Raw genomic sequence first — 20,250 nt, 5'->3', positions numbered from 1 at the left:
CTATGAATAAATAAATAAAATCTTAAAAAAAAAATGGCAGCCCCAGTGGCGCAGCGGTTTAGCACTACCTTCAGCAGAGGGTGTGATCCTGGAGACCCAGGATCAAGTCCCACATCAGGGTCATTTCATGTCTCAAAGGTAACTCACAGGAGAACTAAATATAACAATATGATTTTCAAAATTGGAAGGAATACGTTTGGAAGGAGCATTTGTGTACATGAACAAAATCTTTATCTTGCATAGTAATGAGTCAATGGATACTCTCTGTCTGAGGTTAATAATAGAGAAATGGAAGAATAAGTATAATGTTTAGAGTAGTGACCATTAGAGACACAAAACTCAGAAATAATGGGAAGGAACAGCCTCTGGGATATGGGCCAGGGGACAGGAAGGGTCCTCGGGATCCCCATTGCTTTTCTTCATAAATCTTTCCAGGCTGAGTGAGTTGTTACCACATGCACGCATCAGTTTGAGAAAAATTAAAACCATTATGGGATGACCACTCAGACCACTTGCTCTGGTAAGAGAGGCCACGCCTGGGGAATGTGAAATATGACAACCACTAAAGACAGTGATACTGCCATTTCCAAAAATATGTCATTCAATCTGCTTGGCCCCCAGGACAGATTGAGAGAGTTGGCCACATAGCAACTTCACACACACCCTCAGTCAAGCAGTATAAGGGATACTGCTGAAGGTCACGCGCTAAGCTCCCCTCCCCAGGGGGTTCTCGATCACTCTTACCCTATTCCCTCTGGAGTTCCTTCCCAGGCATGTTCCTGATTGGCCTTTCATCACCTGGGGTGGGGTGGGGGGACTCCCTGGCAGCAGGAGTCAGCAGTTATTAGCCTGTTATGCTCCAGTGGCTCCCCCTACCCAGGAAGTGGAGTTGTACTCCTTTTTCCCTTCCTCAGACCCACTGGTCTCCCCCACTTCCTGGCCAGGGGGTGGCCAAAGTTCTCCTTGTTCTTCTTCTGGATATCTCTGGGGTATAATTATGCAAAGGACCTGGCCCACCCAGAGAGGATGGGAGGGGGCTTTCTCTGTCTTCCATCCTTGAGTTCTTCTTCCATAATACACTGGAACAGGAAATGTCCCCTACTTCCCCTGCCACCACCCTCCTTGTCCTCTTTCCACCCCACCCACCTTCCCATCTGTTCTCAGATTTGTCCCACTAGGGCCCCCACCTTTCACCTGGTTCCCTTCCAGCTCCCTAACCCCCTTCTGGGTAAGGGTTCTTCCCTTGAGCTCCAGAGGGTGGAACCCAATGTTACATGCTCTTCTGTCTCTGTCCCCACGCGGTGCTTTGAGGAACCCACAAAGAATCTGCTGCTGTCAAACATAGATATGTAGATATGTACCCTAACTCTTCCTCCAACCACAAGTGCTCCCTGAAGGTTTTGCTTGTTTCTCCATTGCTATGGGTGATGCAGACCCCTATAGGTGGGCATCCTTCTCTCTCTGCCCTCTGGCTTCCTTTGTATTCTGAAGTTCAGGCAAGGGTCCTCTCCCCACCTTCCTCTCTAGCTCTAGCCACAGGTCAGCCTGTCTGCACCAAGAGTGGACACTCTTGCAGTGTTCCTTTATTTTTTTTTAATATTTTATTTATTTATTCATGAGAGACACACAGAGAGAGGCAAAGTCATAGGCAAAGGGAGAAGCAGGCTCCCTGCAGGGAGCCCAATGAGGAACTCGATCCCAGGACCCTGGGATCATGACCTGAACCGAAGGCAGAGGCTCAACCGCGGACCACCTAGGTGTCCCTCTTGCAGTGTTCCTGCCTGGGCCACACCTGATTCCTATGCCACAGTGAGGCTCTCCCTTCCCTCACATCTGGGTGCTCTGGTGCCCACACCCCTCCCAGTCTAGCTGTATTCATCGTGGGAGACTGTTGGTTCTTGGCAGTGAGATGGGGTTTCCATAAGCTATGTGGAGTTCGTCGTTTTGAGAAAAAAAAAAAGTCACAGAAAATCATAAGAACAGACAAAAAGAACAAAATGGCAACCTAGCTGTTCTTAAACATCTGATATGAAACAGCCATGAGGGGCAAAAGCTCCGTTGTTGTGTGGGACAAGAGTAGGTAGGATTTGTTAGACCAACCCCAGAAAGGACACGAAATTGAAAGGCTCTCTATTTTCATATTTTGATATAATTGCTCTGGGCTTCCATCAGTTCTGTTGGAAAATTAGGGGAAAAAACAGGATCTCCCTTAAAACCAGATACTGCATCCAAATGGAGCCTTCCTGAACCAAAAACATTACCAAAACAACATTAAATGTTGACATTTCCTGATCTATCAAATGTCATCCTCTTCTTGTCTTTAAAGTAGTTTTTAAGAAGCTATTTTTGTTTTCAAAACCAGAAGCTCATTTGCTTTTTAGAACCAGTTTGCTTATTTAATAAATTCCCCCTGATTCATCAAATTTAGAATAAATACAGAACTTTAAGCTGTTTTAAGTCTTCTAAGTCCTGGCTTCAGTTCTAGTTGTTTCCATGAGAACTTAGTAAAGCCACATGGCATGCACTGAAGCTCTTAAACCAGGAAGAGTGACAGTTATGAATAACTGTGACTGCTGCCAGTTTGAGGACGCTCTCTGTAGCTGCTTCTCTTTCCCAGACAAACTGACAGGGACGCAGAGTGTTAGTGCTAGCAGGAGCCATGGACGACATTCGCCGTCGCCCGCCTGGCCTGGCCTGGCTTAGAAACTGGTAAACAAAAGAGATTTTTTTTATCTCTCTCTCTCTCTCTCTCTTTCTTTCTCCCTCTCTCCTGCAGAATCCCAGCCCAGGATTATTTGCTGTGATGCACCCCCTGACCTACGCAGAAACCCTGATAGATTACCATCTGTGCCCTCACCCCAAGTACAAGTTCATCAAGGAGTCCCACAGGGGGTCCAGCATTCCTCTCACCCAAAAGCAATTTCTCCATCACACGGTAATGCCAGCGGCAGGCTCAGCGGCTGAGCTGGCCCTGGGCTTCAGGGAAGGGCAGGGGGGCAGGGATGCAGGGATACAGCTGGAGTTGAGAAAAAGATTTGCAGCCAGAGCTGCAGAGCAGAAAGAGAACACTCTCATACTGGCCGGCCACGGCTCTGCTCTCATCCTGTCCATACCCACCTCCCAAGGGCTGTCTGTGGCCCTCCTTTCCATCTTTATTACTCTATTTTGCACTTGAAAGCTGTGCCTAATATTCATTTTAGTCCTAGTTCAATCATGTAAAAACTGGTCACGTGCCAGGCGAAACCCCTTAGTCTGACCTCCTCTTTCTTTGGCTCCAGCGAGTATAACATCAGAATGGATGAGGTGGTGATGTGACCAATGCACAGTATGGAAGAGGCTCCAGAGAATTCCTTCTCCCCTTAGATGACCAACCTGGCCCAAATGGCCAGAGACATCTCTTAGAGGTGGCCCTCAGGCCATGTAAACTCAATACGTCCCCGAACTCAGATCACTATCTGCCCTGCTGCTGCCAACCACACCTCATACCACCTCCTCTTCCTGGGCTCCCCACTTCCCTTTCTGATCTACATGTTCTTGTGCAGGGACCCATGTGGCCCTTAATCCTACCGTCTCCTGCATCCCTCACACCTACCCATCACTGGATCCCCCAGTCTGCCCCACACACAGAGGGGCAAGCAAATCTCCCACTTCACCCCGTGAGTCATCACTGTGCAGTGGGCCCTCCCTGGAAATCTTCCCTTGACACAAGTGCCATGTAGCTTTGTTTAATGTCTTCTGCTAGAGACGTTGTCTTTTAGCCTCAGAAAAATTCAGTCGAATTTAATGAAATGATAAATTTTGTAGCTAAGCTTTCAAGACTGCCAAAAAGTCAGTTGCATGAAATGAAAGTCCTTCCTAGACCTGACCTCACCAGCCAGTTCCCTTATATGTGGGACTCTATGCCTGACTCTCACTACAGGACATCATTCCGGGGATAATGCACTGGAAGAAGTTCCAGCCCCTGGCTCTCTCATCCCTGCCTGAAACCTCGAAGATAGACACAACACAGAGGTAAGCCACAGCCCAGCTATTCGTCTCCCAGAGATATGTTTGCCCCACAGATTACAGAGGCCGTGACCCTCAAAGTTAACTGCCAATATTGTGTCAAATCCTACTATAGGTGCATGAGGGAAGTTTGCTAGCTGGGGAGATATGATGATGTATAACTGATTCACATATTTTGAATTATCTTAATTGAGATATACTTTTAAAAAAATTAATGTCACAAGTGGTTGATCGTCTATATTTTGATAAACGTGGACAACCAATCCATGTAATTCAGTTGAAATACTCATGGTCAATTTTTAACATTTTGGAATTGCCAAAATTAGCTTTCTACACCCTCTATATCCAATTCCAGAGGAGGTACTTCTCTCTCCTCTACAGCCTGGCATTTTCTGTGAGTTCCCACAACTACTGTCATACACAGACAGAGCTCAGCTGCAGAAACGGAACAGGCAGGCAAGAATATTGTTGAACGAAACAAAGAAAAAATCTAGAGAAAACACATTTTTTGCTAGTTTACTCATTTAGCACCTCTTCAAACCCTAAGATCTCAAACAAGGAGTCTAACACCTTTTCTTTGGGACTTTGGTTGGTTAGTTATCCACTCCTAAGCCTCTGAATTTGCTTATTTAGCCCATTGTCCTTACAAACATAGTTAAATAGGTTATTGGCGAGTGGGTGTCACTAGTGTCCAAAATGATGGCCATCAGCAGTCACCTTTCGTTCAAGTCCTTTGATCCAAAATGAGCCTACCCCAAGAAGCTTGAGCTCTGCCACTATGCAGGATCAGCAGGTGAGCAAGATACCACTCCACCACCCACCCCCTTACTCCCACGCCCTCACTCCCACGCCCTGACTCCCAGCAGCATCCCCTCGATCCTCTGAGGCAGGAACTCAAGCCCATCCCTCCCCAGAGTGCGCTGGCCTTCAGGAGCTGTGTGACGTCAGCCATGCTCCTCGGTCTCTTCTCCCAGTCCTCTTGTCTGTCAGAACAAGGGGATCAACATTTTCATTTTATAGGAGTAAGAGAGCTCTCTGGATGTGCCATGACCCTGTATATACTACCTGTCTCTCCACCCTCCCCAGGTATTGGAGGGGTCCCTGAAAAGCCAGTCTGTGACTCTAGGACATTGAATTTAACTTCTTCATTGCTGGAAGAAAAGCCCCTCCTGAATTAAGCAACATTCAGCCTCCTTCCCCTAGGCATTTGCACACACTGTCCCTTTCAGGTTATTTCTGTTAGCGCATCTAAGCTACTATCCTCTGCCTGGAGATGAACAGAAGACATACCAAAAATCACCCAACCTGGGGTGTGGGACCTGGTAGGGGCTCAAAAAATATAAGTTTCTTTTCTGTGGGTTCATCCATGCTTCATCCATCCTGGAACCATCTGGAAAATCTCAGCATCTTTGCCCTTCCCTTGAGCGTATTTCTACAGTCTGAAATCTCCAGAATCAGAGGAAACAGTGGCACTGCAGAGAGAATGCATATCTTGGAGGGACCTTGGAGTCCGCCTCTGCTTCTCACTAGCTGAGTCACCTGCTCTGGGTCCTTGGGCAAGTTACTTATTACGGAAGCCCTGTGGACAGTCCCTCCCTGATCGGTGAGGCAGAGACGGTGATGGCATCTTCACCAGGCCCTTGTGGGGATCAGAGTGAAATGATGATATGGAGCATCCAGCACCATCCTTAATAACTGCGTGTCCCCTTGCCCCCCACCCCCACCGCCCCCAGCCACTAAACCTTGCGGTGCCTCTGCTGCCACCAGATGGCGACAGTCTGCCACCCTGCCTGCCTTCCCTGTGGGGTGAGGACACTTTACTGGCTTCACCCACATACTCAGTAAACCAGGCGGAGCTGTCTATGGGATGCTGTCAGGAAACTGAATAAGCAAAATGAACAATGGATAAATGGCGAAAAGTGGCCACCAGCCGTCGGCACACACAAGTCTCAAGAATTAAGGGGGAAAAAAATCCTATTTTTTTTTCCCAAAGCAATGTCCTTGGAAAAACCTCCTGAGGCTGTTCTTTCAAAAAGCAGTCAGCATGCACTTACCTGGGCTGGAATTAACCATGAATTAAACATGAATTCTACGTGAATTAAAGAAAACTCTCCAACTATGAGTTGTTACTTTCAACTTCTGTGCCTGAGTGCTCGGTTGGGCCAATTCGTTTCAAAATAAACCATAATTGCATAACAGATGATAAATTCAAGAGAGGAGGCTACATTTCCTTATCATAGATTTCCATGATGTAAGATTCTAGACCATGTCTTTGTTTTTAAAAAAACAGTTATGAAATAATAATGGTATTCTTGTTTATTCCTATAAATCCATTAGTGATACTTCAACCTCGCAGTCATTTTGCTTGAATAAATTACCTATTATGAGATGTTTCTTTTGCCCCTGAGAATTATCCATGTGTTGTCAAACCACGTGGTGTAGTTATTTACTGCTTATTTATTCCAAGTCCTTTTTGTATTCATAATAAGCAAAACAGCCCACTTTGCTTTTTTGCTCCTTAATAAATTCTGTGAGAACTTGCTAAGTCTCTCCAGGACTTCCATAAAAATCTTGAGAGTCAGCAGCCAACAGAAGAAATTATCTAATCCAGTAGCACCCTGACTTCTGGATTTTATGGATGAGTGAAATGTCCAAAAGAATTTTTTTGATTTTCTTTTTTTTAAATTCAATTAATTAACATAGAGTCCTGTCCAGAAGAATTTTGAGAACCATTTTAGGGCTATCAGAGTTTTGCTTTGCCAAGAAAAGCATTAAAACAAAGGAAAGCAAAACAAAGTACCCAACCTCCATCTACTGTCTTCCCCATTTCAATTTCAGAAGAATGTATTAACACACACTCAAAAGAAAGAGGAACGTGGTCTCAGAATGTAAAACTTGGATAAGTTTGGTCTCATGAAAAGAGCTTGGTGGTGGCCAGGCTGGCTTCCCAGACCAGCCTGCTCCCCCGGGGAGTGGTCCGGACTCTCCACTTCCCAGTAACTGCTCGGCCGGATTCCCCTCTGACCACCCTGCTCTAAACTGGCGGTGGCCTTGTCTGGTAGGACGTGCATGCTTTGTCATGAAGTCAGGGTGGTGGCACCCAGCTCCCCTTAGCGAGGGACAGTATTAAAACCAAAACCCAGGGATCCCTGGGTGGCGCAGCAGTTTGGCGCCTGCCTTTGGCCCAGGGCGCGATCCTGGAGACCCGGGATCGAATCCCACATCGGGCTCCCGGTGCATGGAGCCTGCTTCTCCCTCTGCCTGTCTCTGCGCCTCTCTCTCTCTCTCTCTGTGACTATCATAAATAAATAAAAATTTAAAAAAAATTTAAAACCAAAACCTGGCTGCTAGGTGTACACAGTGCCACTGGGAGGGTTTGTTTCTTGGCCTCCACAGCAGACAAGCCACACACACACACACACACACACACACACACACGTACCTATAGTGCGCACACAAGCACACATACGCACGCAGTTTACAAATTATGAATTTCACACCAATGCTTACGGTTCCAGTCCATATCCATGAAGCTATGGCCTGCTTTCCTCCAATCTGTATTTGTATGTCCCCTCTTCCACTGTGAGATCCCTGGCTCCTAACACATTTACTCATTAATCAGTTTCATAGAACGTCCAAAATAGTTTCACAACTGCTTCACCTATAACCACTTTAATAAACATGATAAACAGAGTTCAGGCTTATTTGCAGTTCCCCTGTACCCACATCCCACCAAAACTATGACTAGATAACAACAACAACAACAACAACAAAAATCTATGACTAGTCAAATACTGTAAGTTTCTTGAATTAGTTCTTTCTTTTTCTTTTTCTTTCTTTCCTTCCTCCCTCCATTCCTTCCTTTCCTTCTTTCTTTTTTCTCTTTTTCCTTCTCTCTTCCTTTTTCTTTCTCTCTTTCTTCCCCTTCACCATAATGATGGAATCCACATGAAATAGTATTTGCTTCAGTTTACTTTCATTCTGGAGTTTTTCCAGCCCCTCTGTTATCTTTTTAATCTTTTTTTTTAATACGTAGAACAATAACATGCTCTCCAAATCAGAACTACACAAAAAGGCATACTCAAAGAGGTGTCAGTGCTGCCCACCTCCCTCCCATCCTTGTCGATAGCTGACTGAGTCTCCTAACTTATTTTTCCAGTTTTCATAATGCTGAGCAGAATATATTTATTTTTCTTACTTCCCTTCTTCATTTTTTTAAAGTATTTATTTAAGTCACTCTATACCCAACGTAGAACTCGAACTCACTACCCTGAGATCAAGAGTAACACGCTCCTCCAACTGAGCCAGCAAGGCGCCCCTCCCCTTCTTTCTTATACAAAAAGTACCACACTAGATATGCTCTTCTGCACTTTGCTTTTTTTACTTATTACATCTCCTGAAAATCACTGGATATTAATTTATAGCTCTCTTTCTCACTCTTTTGTACAGCTACAAAACTACTCGTCGTTGTTTTATTCATACTCTGTACTTGACAAGCCCGTGCATTTTTGCACAAGAAAAAAACAGAGAAAAAAACTTATCCCAGAGACATATATGCACATGCCAAAGAGACTTCAGTTAATCCTCCTGTTTTTCCATGTCTGCCTCCTACCTTACCCTCAGCTTGCAATCTTTCTACAGTCCATGAGGAGGTTGGTTTCCTTCCTGTGTGTTCTACGCTGTCACTGTGTACTCTTTTTCACAAGACAACACTCTTCCCAGCTGCCAGAAATTTATTCCAGCATACTGTTGAAAACTTTTATCTATGTGTATTTCTTCTCCTGTTCTCTTTGTTGTGTGTTCCATTTTTATTCCTTTAGAAGGTTTTTAAGTAGAGACACCTGGGTGTCTCAGTCAGTTAAGCATCCAACTCTTGATTTCAGCTCAGGTCATGATCTCAAAGTCATGATCTAAAGGTTGTGAGATCAAGCCCTGCATCAGTCTCCACGCTTAGCACAGAACCTGCTTAAGATGCTCTCTCTTACTCTCCCTCTGCCCCTCTCGGCTCACACTTGCTCACTCTCTCACTTTCTCTAAAAATTTTTTTTCAAATTTAAAAATAAGTAATTTAAATTTTTTTAAATAATAGAAGTTTATAAGTAGCTGAGACAAAAAAAAAAAAAGCAAATGGTTGTTCTACCATCTTGAAACAGTCTTCTGCAAACTTCTAGGATAATATTTTTTTCTCTATATTTTAATGCTTTTAATGTGCTCAATACCCAGGAATTTTTATATAAGGCTCTAAATATATAATACCAAATAATACATCAGAGGGTGGGGAGGAGGGTTTGAAATTGAATAAAACAACTAAGGAAGACTGTAAAGATGGGGGAAAATATTAAGAAAAGTGAACTATCCAAATATAATCCTGTGTCCTCCAGAAATAATATTATTTTAGACACTACCAGCCTGAAAGTTCTGTTTCCAGACTCAAAAAAATAGCTTCTTTGGCCACATTCTCTAGGATTTGCCTGGAGACCCTTGCCTTTGTAGGGAAACATGAGCAGCTTTTCAGGAGCGAGGGGTGGAATGGTAAAGTCCTCTCCAGAGGTAAAGCAAAAGTGCTTTAGCAAATTGTGTGAAGATCCCAAGAATGCAGATGTGAGCATTTATCCTTGCCTGTGTGATTCTTCTACAGCTGTGATTCCTTCAATTTAGCCATGCTTCCTAAAAATGTCCCTGCCCTTCTTGACGCCCTACCAGAAGAAGACAGATTGGAAACAGCTGAACGGTACTTTTTTACCTTTGGTTACTTTCTCTTTCCTTCCTTTTCTTTTTAAGATTTTATTTATTTATTTGATGGGGGAGAAAGAGAGAGAGAATGAACGACTGAAAGCACAAGAGCAGGGAGAGGGAGAAGCAGACCCCCGCTGAGCAGGGAGCCTGATGCAGAACTCGATCCCAGGACCTCGGGATCATGACCCAAGCCAAAGGCAGATGCTTAACTGACTGAGCTACCCAGGTGCCCCCATGTTTGGTTTCTAAAGTGGTCCGTTCCACAAAAATGCACTAGCTGCTGTGAGGGATTTCCAAAGAGCACACAGTGCAAGTCTGCAACACAAATGAGCTGAAGCCAACACTGACCCCTACCCCTAGCTACGGAATAGCATGCTAAGTTCTTGGTGGGGAATAGTCGATCTCTGCAGCCTCACGTTTGCCGATCCTTAGGTACTCCAGGAGCTCAAGGGAGGGAAGGGCAGAGCTGGTGCTCAATGGACTTGGGTTAGTACTTGAAAGAAGATGGGATTTAGAGAAGCAAAAAAACTATAGGCTTCAAGCCAAATAGCTTATGTTTCATTTTACTGGTGAGCATCCAACAGCCTTGGATCTCCTGTTGCTGTGCCCATTCCAACATTTTTACATGTAAATAATTAGTGAAATCCTAAATATCTGAGGCATATATCCAGTTCTAAGACTTGCCTATGCACACCAACACTTGGCAATACCTACCCTGAGTGTTTGAAGCTCCAAACCAGGAAGGTTCAAGTGCCTTCTAGTGAAACCATTATACGAGGACACCTTGAGGGTGCTGGATGGTACACATCTGCGTGAGGTTCAGAGGAACAAGTCCAGTCTAATGGGGCAATGGGGAGATGACCAGGAAGCCAAAACATAGCTAACCTTTCTTCCACTCAGCACTGATGTGGGGCCTATCATGACCCAGTTTCCCCATCTTTGAAATGAGAATAATAGAACCTATTTCTTGCAAGTTGTCAGAGTTACAGGAGATCATGCTGACTCTGATGACAAGGGTGGTAATTATAACAAACATTTACCAAGCAATATCTGTGTGTCCAGCACAATGCTTTGCATGCAGTCTCATTTATCCCCCACAGTGAGGTCTTGCTGTTATCCCCACCTTAGAGACAGGAAACTATTCACGGAAAATTAATGCTTGCCAAGCACCATCATGCGGCTGCTTAGCAGTCATTAGTTTTCAATCGTATGGGACTGGAACAGCTCTTGTGTCTTCCAAGGGTACTTTCCATAACAGAACCTTGCTATGCCACTTCTGTGTATCATGGCTGAATGGTCTTCTGCTTTTATTTTTTAAGATTTTATTGATTAATTGATTGACAGAGAGAAAAAGAACACAAGCAGGGGGAGCAGCAGAGAGAGGGGGAGAAGCAGACTCCCCCTGAGTAGGGAGCCTGACAAGGGGCTTGATCCCAAGACCCTGGGATCATGACCTGAGCCAAGGGCAGATGCTCAACCAACTGGGCCACCCAGGCACCCCTGTGTTCCTGCTTTTAATTCCAAATTTTGACACCTTTGTTGATCTTGGAAGCATTTCTCTTAGCTGAGCCACTATCAAAATATCCATTCTCTTCTAAAATAGTAGAGTTGTTGAAACTAAAATGTTATTTCCCTTGCAAGAAAGTAATCCATTTGACAAGGCCCTGATCCAAGGAATGTGAGATGAGAGATATTCCACTCTTATCAGGACCCTTGGAGGAGTGACTGTATCTCCTCCATGGTCTCAGTCTCTCTCTCTCTCTCTTTCTCTCTCTCTCTCCACTTTCCTCCAGCTGGAACCCATACCTGCAGCAAACAAGCTTTAACCATCAGACAACAAAGCTACAGGTCAGGAGTCAGCAAATTATGGCCCATGGCCAACTCTGGCCACCACTTGTTTTTGTAAATAAAGTTTTATTGTAACATAACCATACCCATTCGTGTATGAATTTTTTTTATTCCTTTCATGCTACAAAAGCAGAGTTGTAAAAGAGACTGTATGACCTGCAAAGTGCTTTACAAAAAAGTTTGCTGACCCCTGCTCTAGCAGATAGCAGACCACAGGATAAAAGTCACCTCGATCTCTTTAATTTCTTCCCTTACCAAGTTATTTAGAAATATATTATTTCATTTTTTAGGGATGCCTGGGTGGCTCAGCGGTTGAGCATCCTTTGGCTCAGGGCGCAATCCTGGTCCCGTGATCAAGTCCCATGTTGGGCTCCCTGCGAGGAGTTTGCTTCTCCCTCTGTCTGTGTCTCTGCCTCTCTCTGTGTATCTCGTGAATAAATAAAATCTTTTTTTTAAAAAAAGAAATATATTATTTCATTTTTAAAGCAGTTGTGGATTTTTTTGTAATTGTCTTCTTCACTATTGATTTCTATTTAAATTCCACTGGGGCCAGGGGTGCCTGGGTGGCTCAGTGGTTGAGCGTCTGCCTTTGGCTCAGGGTGTGATCCCAGGTCCCGGGATCGAGTCCTGCATCAAGCTCCCTGTGAAGAGCCCTCTCCCCCTCTGCCTATGTCTCTGCCTCTCTCTCTGTGTCTCTCATGAACAATAAATAAATTCTTCAAAAAAAAAATTCCACCGGGGTCAGAGAACATACTGTGAATGATTTCAAGAAATTGAAATCATTCAGGTTTCCTTTACAGTCCAAGATTTGGCCAGTATTGGTAAATATATCATGTGCACTTGAAAAGAATATGCATTCTATAACCCCACTTTAAAAATTATTTTTTAGGGGATCACTGGGTGGCTCAACGGTTTGGCACCTGCCTTTGGCCCAGGGCGTGGTCCTGGAGTCCCGGGATCGAGTCCCGCGTCAGGCTCCCTGCGTGGAGCCTGCTTCTCCCTCTGCCTGTGTCTCTGCTTCTCTCTCTCTCTGTGTGTGTGTGTGTGTGTCTCTCATGAATAAATAAAATCTTTAATAAAATAAAAATTGTTTTTTATTCTGTTTATAATGCTTCCCACCATTGTTGGTGGAAAGCAGTTTATCAGCCTTATTGCTTCTCTTAACATAGACTCAACAAAAGTGGGGAGAACTAACATTGGAAGCCATAAGAATTGGGACTCCTGGGTGGCCTTTGACTTGGGACATGATCCCGGAGTCCAGGATTGAGTTCTGCATTGGGTTCCTGTGGGGAGCCTGCTTCTCCCTCTTCCTAAGCCTCTGCCTCTCTCTGTGTCTCTCATGAATGAATAAATAAAATCTTAAAAATAAAGGAAGTCACAAGAATTGCAGAACTCTTAAATGATCACAATATTACTCTATTTTATTTTGGGAAGGAAAACCCGTTCCAGCTAAGCATCTTCTTCCTTTTCAGTGAGCTCTGCGAACAGAATATAGAAGTTATGTTGACTCCAGAAATAATTGAAGCAGAATTCCCTATGTTGGATCACAAGGACACCAAAAAGGAGAAGTAAGTCTATGCCTTAGGCAAAGGCAGCCTTTTGATAGAATTTGTCCTACATGAAGTAGAGAATTGTCATGTTGTCTAAATCTAAATATCTCAGGCTTAAAAAAAGGAGAGGTTTGTGTGTATCTTATTTTATGCACTATTACGTTCTCTCAAATGTGGTTGGCAAGTAAATATTTAAAACCTGAACCTAGTTTTCCCACTTGCTTATCATCTAATTTCAGAGGTGTGTTTGTTATTGATAACTGAATAAGTTTCATCCGGTATAAGGAACCTGGGCTCTGGAGCCAGAGGAGACCTGCGGCCAAGTCTCAGCCCCACCATTTATGACCCGTGAGATCTCCAGCCAAGTTGCTTCCCTCACTAACTGAGCTTCAGAGTCTTCATTTATGCCCTACACAAAATAGTCTCCCTCACAGGCGGTGTGAGGTTTAAATGAGATATTAGTGCAAGGATGTCCAGCCAGTTGCTTGATGTGAAATAGATGCTCAGCAAACATATATGCTTCCCCTCCCCCTCTCCATCAAGGGCCAAAGAGCTAAGCAAACACATCGTCATCATCCCTCAAAAAATTGGTTTCAATGAATATGGTTGTAATGGAAATAACCACATTATAGTTCCAATGGCTTATAAGTTTGAAATTCCAGATAGGCTTTTAAAACTTCTTTTTCTTTGAAAAAAAAATGCCTTTTTTATTACTAAAAAATCAGAAATACAGAAAAATATTTAAAAAGGTTGCTTGGCTGCTCAGTTGTAGAGCATGTGACTTTTGTTCTCAAGGTTCTAAGTTTGAACCCCACATTGGGTGTAGAGATTTAAAAAAGTCTAAGATTTTATCTTTTAAAGATTTTTGCAAAGATTTTGTTTATTTATTTATGTATTTATTTGAGAGAGAGAGAATGAGAGAGCACAAGCAGGGGAAGTGGCCAGCAAAGGAGAGGGAGAAGCAGATTCCTTGCTGAGCAGGGAGCCTGACACAGGGCTGGATCCCAGGACCCCAAGGTCATGACCTGAGCCAAAGGCAGATACTTAACCGACTGAGCCAGGCAGGCTCCCCTTAAAAAAATTTTTTTAATTAAAAATTTAAAAATAAAAACAATAATGCCACCCAGAGGCAATAACTTGTATATTCTGATGCTAAGTCTTCCAAATATTTACTTATTTGATATATATATTTAATATATATAATATGATAATGTATATTAATGTTAATACAATTATATTAATTACATATTATTACATGTTTTGACAAAATTTAATCATGTTATTCATATTGTTTTATCTTCTGCACTTTTATCTAGCAATATACTATGGACATATTTATAAATATAGGTATATATAGCTATATATCCTTATATTTCACCATAATTTATTTAACCAACCCTTTTCTGATGAACATGTAAACTCTTTTCAGTGTTTTGTTGTTACCAATAGTGCCATAATTCCTTGCATACTTATTAGGAACTATTTCCTCAAGATAAATTTCTAGAAACATAAATGCTAGATCAATGTGCATATTAAGATTTTATTGTATATGGTTTAATTGCCATTCAGTGTACATCAACATACCTCCTACCAGCAGAGGTCATGACTGTCCACATTCAAATGCCCTAAATAATGTGGAAAACTATCATTTTTTTCTTCTTTAGCAATAGGAGTGATTTAAAAAGGACCTTCTCATTATTTTAACTTTAACTTCTGTGTTTACAAATGAAATTATAAATTTGGGCAGCCCAGGTGGCTCAGTAGTTTAGCTCTTCCTTCAGCGCAGGGCGTGATCCTGGGGTCCCGAGATAGAGTTCCACATCGGGCTCCCTTCAGGGAGCCTGCTTCTCCCTCTGCCTGTGTCTCTACCTCTCTGCCTCTCTGTTTCTCATGAATAAATAAATACAATCTTTAAAAAAAGAAATTACAAATTTTCCTGTGCTTACCAATTACTTTTTTTCTTTAATGAAGGACTTACTTTGCCTTTTCTGTAGGAAGCATTTATCTATTTCTTATTCATTTATGAGTCTCTCATACCTTAAGGATAATTACCCTTTCTTAGATATGTTATAAATATCTCAGTTTGTCTTATAACTTTGGAGTGGTTTGGGGAGGCCCTTCCTTTTCTGAAAGGGATTCTCCCCACATATCTTAAAGTAGTATGGGCTTCCTTTGGCTTGTTTGTGATGGTTTTAGAGGCCTTCAGGAACCAGCACTTCTCAGAAAACTGATTAGTGGTTTCTAGGAAAAGAAAATTTAGGAAATAAAAACATTAAATAGAATTTCAGTGAGCCTCTGTGTGCTTTGATCAGGTAATTACCAATAAAATATCATGTTATAATACGTAACACATAAACCCCCATAGGCCTCAACAGATAGATGCACTTTGCATTGCATTTTGTTTTAGATTTCAAACAATAGACTGAGACTTTTAAATAAAAACCTTTTTTTTTTCTATTTCAAAACTTACCCCCCCCCCAAAATAATGCTTGCCACGTGAATGGAGTAATGTCCAATACCCTCTCTGCTCACACGTGCTCTTTAATGTGGCTTTCACCCTTTATACTACAGAGCAAATGTTGAACGCCACTTGATTATAAACTTATTATTTTTTTAAAGACTTTATTTATTTATTTAGTCATAAGAGAGGCAGAGAGAGAGGCAGAGACACAGGCAGGGGGAGAACCAGGCTCCATGCAGGGAGCCTGACATGGGACTCAATCCCGGGACTCCAAGATCACACCCTGGGCTGAAGGCAGATGCTAAACCACTGAGCCACCCAGGCGTCCCTCAAATTATTACTAAATGAAAGAAGTTATTACTTTATGTATTCACCCAAATGGTATTTTTTATGTATTTCCCACAAAAATAAACTAACAGTGAACTCTAAGCATTACCTGCACGACAAATTAGCTTCTAATTTTTTCAAAACACAGATACGTTCTACCCACTTTCAATAGACATATCATGGCATTTTCAATTCACCCACTTTTCAGTTTAAATTATTTTATGTACATTTTTTCAGGTCAAAATTATCAACATAATTATCATTTTCTTGGCTGAAGAATATTCCAACAGGTTGATAGCCACTGGATGGTTTTGGAAAGTTCCATTGGTTCAGAAATTCTCTTCAGCTCATATCAAGCATTATCTGATGCTCAGTTTTGTCTTCTGTGTCCATATTCATTCCCTTTCCTCACCTTCTCAGCCTCAGCCAGAAGCCACCAGCATCCTTGCTGTCAGACACACATACAACCAGAGCTTGGATAGAACAAAAAGAACATATCAGTGATGTTTCATTTCCCATGAAGGCTATTTGGTCTTTGGAAAATTCTGTTTTCGTGGATGCAAAGAATCATCCCTCCATGCCTGTGTAATTAACTCAAGAGATTCTTTTCTGTCCTGGTGGTGATCTCAGGCACCTCAAGACCCACTAAAGCGAATCATGTAAAATATCCAAGAAACTGCGAGAGTGACGATTTCCACAGGATCACTCATCCATTAGTATCTTTAAAGGGAGACATGACCCATATATGTTTAAAGTTGCTTCCATTGAATGACACCAATTAATATTTTTATGACACGCATCAGGGGACATTTTAATTCTTCATTTTCAGATATTTCTGCTTGTTCAAAACTGCCAGGCATTTGCCGGCACTTTACATTTCACCCCGTTTAGAAAACGTTCCAGAAGTACTTGAGATTATATAATATTCTCCCATCTAGGCAGATGATATAGCTGAGCTCACAATCTTCAGACATCTGTCCTTTCAGCCAAATGCACCCCTCAGTTCCTTCCCAGATATCTGGAAAGTTCTACCCAGCAACCCCCTTGCCACACCCAGCAAAGGTCCAGGCACCACTCAGTCCAGGTACAGAACACTTGCTCTTGATTCCCCCACTTCTGGAGCCACTGTCAGACTCACAGTTATTACAGGTCTACGTTATTTGCAGACATGAAGAAGCAACTAGTACTGACTGAACGTTTAGAAGACATCATGCTAAGATGTCTATGAGTAGTTTCTCATGTCATCTTTTTGACAACATGGAGAGAGGGAATGACCACTGTCTGTCCATCAGGAAACAGAACCCGAGTTAGGGAACTTGGTCATGCTAAGTAATTCTTGTAGCAATGGATGGAACTGGAGGCTATTATGCTGAGTGAAATAAGTCAATCAGAGAAAGACAATCGTCATATGTGGAATATAAGAAATAGTGTAAGAGACTATAAGGGAAAGGAGGGAAACTGAGTGGGGAAAAATTAGAGAGGAAGATATACCCTGAGACACTCCTAACTGGGAAACAAAGGGTTGTAGAAGGGGACGTGGGTGGGGGGATGGGGTGACTGAGTGACAGGCATTAAGGGGGGCACTTGATGGTATGAGCACTGAGTGTTATACGATATGTTGACAAATTGAATTTAAATTTTAAAAAAATTAAGAAAAGAATTCGTATAGCTAAGATCAGAAGCCAGGTTTGAATCACAACAGCCAAGTGTTTTCACTGGAAACTAAATTATCACTAAATATTGTTTAAATATATATATGTATGATACCAATCATATATAAAAACATAAAACAAGTCCTCCAGCCTTTCACTGAACCCTTGCAATCCTAAACCAGCATCTGGGTGTGGATGGGTGACCCGAGCTGTCACCAAGTACCCTAATGTGTCCTTGTTGGGTGTTTGATATGCAGAGAGGCCAAAGAACAAGCACAGCCAATGGAGAAGGCAGGAGAAAAGGTGCTGGAGGAGATGAAGACTCTGCGGGGCAAAGCTCTCAACTCCTACCTGATTCTAGAATAAAAATCTCCAGTGTCCATTCCTCTTGTTGGCTTTCCGCCAATCGCTGTGGTCCTCTGAGTTCATTTACATTCCAGCCATTTTCAGAATTAAACTTCCTAGAGGATCAACCTGAAATGTGGATAATGTATATATTTTTAAGTGATAATTTTTCTTTTTAAAAATAAAATGTCCCTAGTGTGACAGCAGTGTTTGAAGCTTCTTGGTCCAAGGTTCAGTGCTGTCACAGAGACTTCTGGAACAAGCTTCCAGCCACCCACTGTGTGGAGAGACCAAGAGCCAAGAGCCAGTGCTGACCAGCATCCCTGAGAGCCTTTTGTAGGTGCGGTACATACGAGGTGGGGTGGGGGCAGAGGTAGGAGGAGCCAGAAAGGGGCTGCTCTCTCCCTTCTGCATAGAAGCAGCCCCTCAGCCCCTGAGCATCAGAGCCCTCGTGAGGACACTGGCTCCCCAGGCATGTATGTGACAGCACACACTCATGAGCATGGACTGGAAATGGAGGGGGACACTACTACAGGTGACTCAAGCTTGCAGATCCATTTGGAAGTAACTGGAAAATATCCCTCTGGAAACTCTCAGAAACACTTGAGGCAGAAGGTCATTGCCAAGGGGTCAGGAGTCTCTGTGAACACATCAGTGAAAACCAGGCATTTCGATTGTGTATGTTAACAGGACTCCATTTGTACAAGCTGGAAAGACTGATGGCACTAGGGTTATATGACAACCTAGAACTATCCAAGGACATTAGGATGTATTCTCTTCATCCCTTTTTTTGTGTGTGTGTGTGTGTGTGCATACATTTAAGTAGCCGATAGCAGACTATATGCACAGTTTTAAAAGAGCTCCTCTTTAACTCATTGATTCTGACATTTTTTTCTGGGATTTTTTTTCCATCATAAAACCAAAACCCTTTAGGGACAGGACTCCAGCTACGGTATGTTTGAGGCAATTACTTGCATTAGATAATTAAATGTTGTTAATGACCATTTGGTCATTGTCAGTATAATAGATACACAAGTGTGCTTCAGTCTGTAAAACCCATTTCTTTTTTTTTTTTTTAACTTTTTATTTATTCATGAGAGACACACACAGAGAGAGGCATAGTCACAGACAGAGGGAGAAGCAGGCTTCCTGTGGGGAACCAACGTGGGACTTGATGCCAGAACTCCCGGATCAAGAACTGAGCCAAAGGTCAACCACTGAGCCACCCAGGGGCCCTGGGCTCAGGGCTAGTTATGTGGCTCTGAACCTGTGCTCCTGTCAGTGTATATATTTATATCCATCTCAGTTTCCCCATCTATAAATAAGGGACAGTTTCTTCTGCTTCTCCCCCTGCCTTCCCAGGCTCTATCCGGTGGCGGTGGGCCTTCTGAAAGATTGCATGCCTGTGTTGGGGACCTGGTGCCACCTGGTGGATGCCACAAGAAAGGCCTCATCTGCTTCCCAAATACTCTGTAGCCCGAAATTCCCACCATGAAACAAACCAACTTCCAAAGAAAGTAGTCTCTCTATGCTTTGCTTCCTTTTTCAGACCACCTTTAGATAGGAAAAGGCAAGGAAACCTTATATGTATTGTTTTCCACCATCAACCCCATTAGAAAAAGTTTCTTCAGTAGAATCACTGACATCATGAAGTTTGGGGACTTCCTATCAGATCAGTTAGCCAGGTTCTACAGGGATTATGGATATAGTCAAAGGTTGGCTGCGTGAATGAGGAGCTCAGGGTTAAACAGTGGTCTCTCAAGACCTGCCAGCTCCTTCTCTCTTGTGTTTACTCGGATTATCTCAGCTTTTCCCTCTGAAGCCAGAGAAATAGAAAACCACAGAACCTTAGGGTAAGTCACTACCATTGCTTCATTTTACAAGTAATTATAATTGCTTCCTTCTTTAGGGATTTCGGTTTCTGAAGTATTTTCTCAATGATCCTCACAATGTTCTGAGACATAGACTGCCTGTTATTATGGAGACATATATGGGGAAACTGAGGCCCAAAGAGGTTCATGGACTTGCCCAATTAACAGAAGAGCCAGGTTTGGACAGAACCGGGACTGCCTGATTCTGAATCCAGTGTTTTCTATACCACATGAAAATCAATGGGAGTTTTACAGTTTTATATTTTTTTTAGATTTTATTTATTTATTCATGAGAGACAGAGAGAGGCAGAGACAGAGGCATTGGGAGAAGCAGCCCCCTGCAGGGAGCCTGATGTAGGACTCAATCCCAGGACCCTGGGATCATGCCCTGAGCCAAAGGCAGACACTAAACCACTGAGCCACCCAGATGTCCTACAGTTTTAATATTTCTTTAT

The 20,250-nt window shown here is 42.9% G+C and overlaps 1 protein-coding gene across 8 annotated transcripts in view; it reads left to right on the top strand.

Moving 5' to 3' along the window:
• Nucleotides 1-18,125, top strand: part of CFAP221 (cilia and flagella associated protein 221) — a 100,149-nt gene extending 82,024 nt beyond the window's left edge. For 7 of the 8 annotated variants that reach the window (XM_077861393.1, XM_077861387.1, XM_077861389.1 and 4 more), the window contains 5 exons: nucleotides 2,777-2,935; nucleotides 3,920-4,011; nucleotides 9,644-9,736; nucleotides 13,062-13,157; nucleotides 17,837-18,125. In XM_077861393.1, the coding sequence (XP_077717519.1) occupies nucleotides 2,777-2,935; nucleotides 3,920-4,011; nucleotides 9,644-9,736; nucleotides 13,062-13,157; nucleotides 17,837-17,945 (549 nt within the window). In that variant the 3' untranslated portion in view covers nucleotides 17,946-18,125. Of the gene's footprint in view, nucleotides 1-2,776; nucleotides 2,936-3,919; nucleotides 4,012-9,643; nucleotides 9,737-13,061; nucleotides 13,158-17,836 lie in introns of those variants that run through there. The other variant, XR_013359079.1, reaches the window with a different exon arrangement.
• The last annotated feature ends 2,125 nt before the right edge of the window (nucleotides 18,126-20,250 follow it).

The sequence above is a fragment of the Canis aureus genome, chromosome 20 (genome assembly GCF_053574225.1).
Source record: "Canis aureus isolate CA01 chromosome 20, VMU_Caureus_v.1.0, whole genome shotgun sequence".
Lineage (NCBI taxonomy): Eukaryota > Metazoa > Chordata > Mammalia > Carnivora > Canidae > Canis > Canis aureus.
The sequence above is the reverse complement of the archived record's forward strand: the minus strand, read 5'-3'. Positions and strand labels throughout refer to the sequence as shown.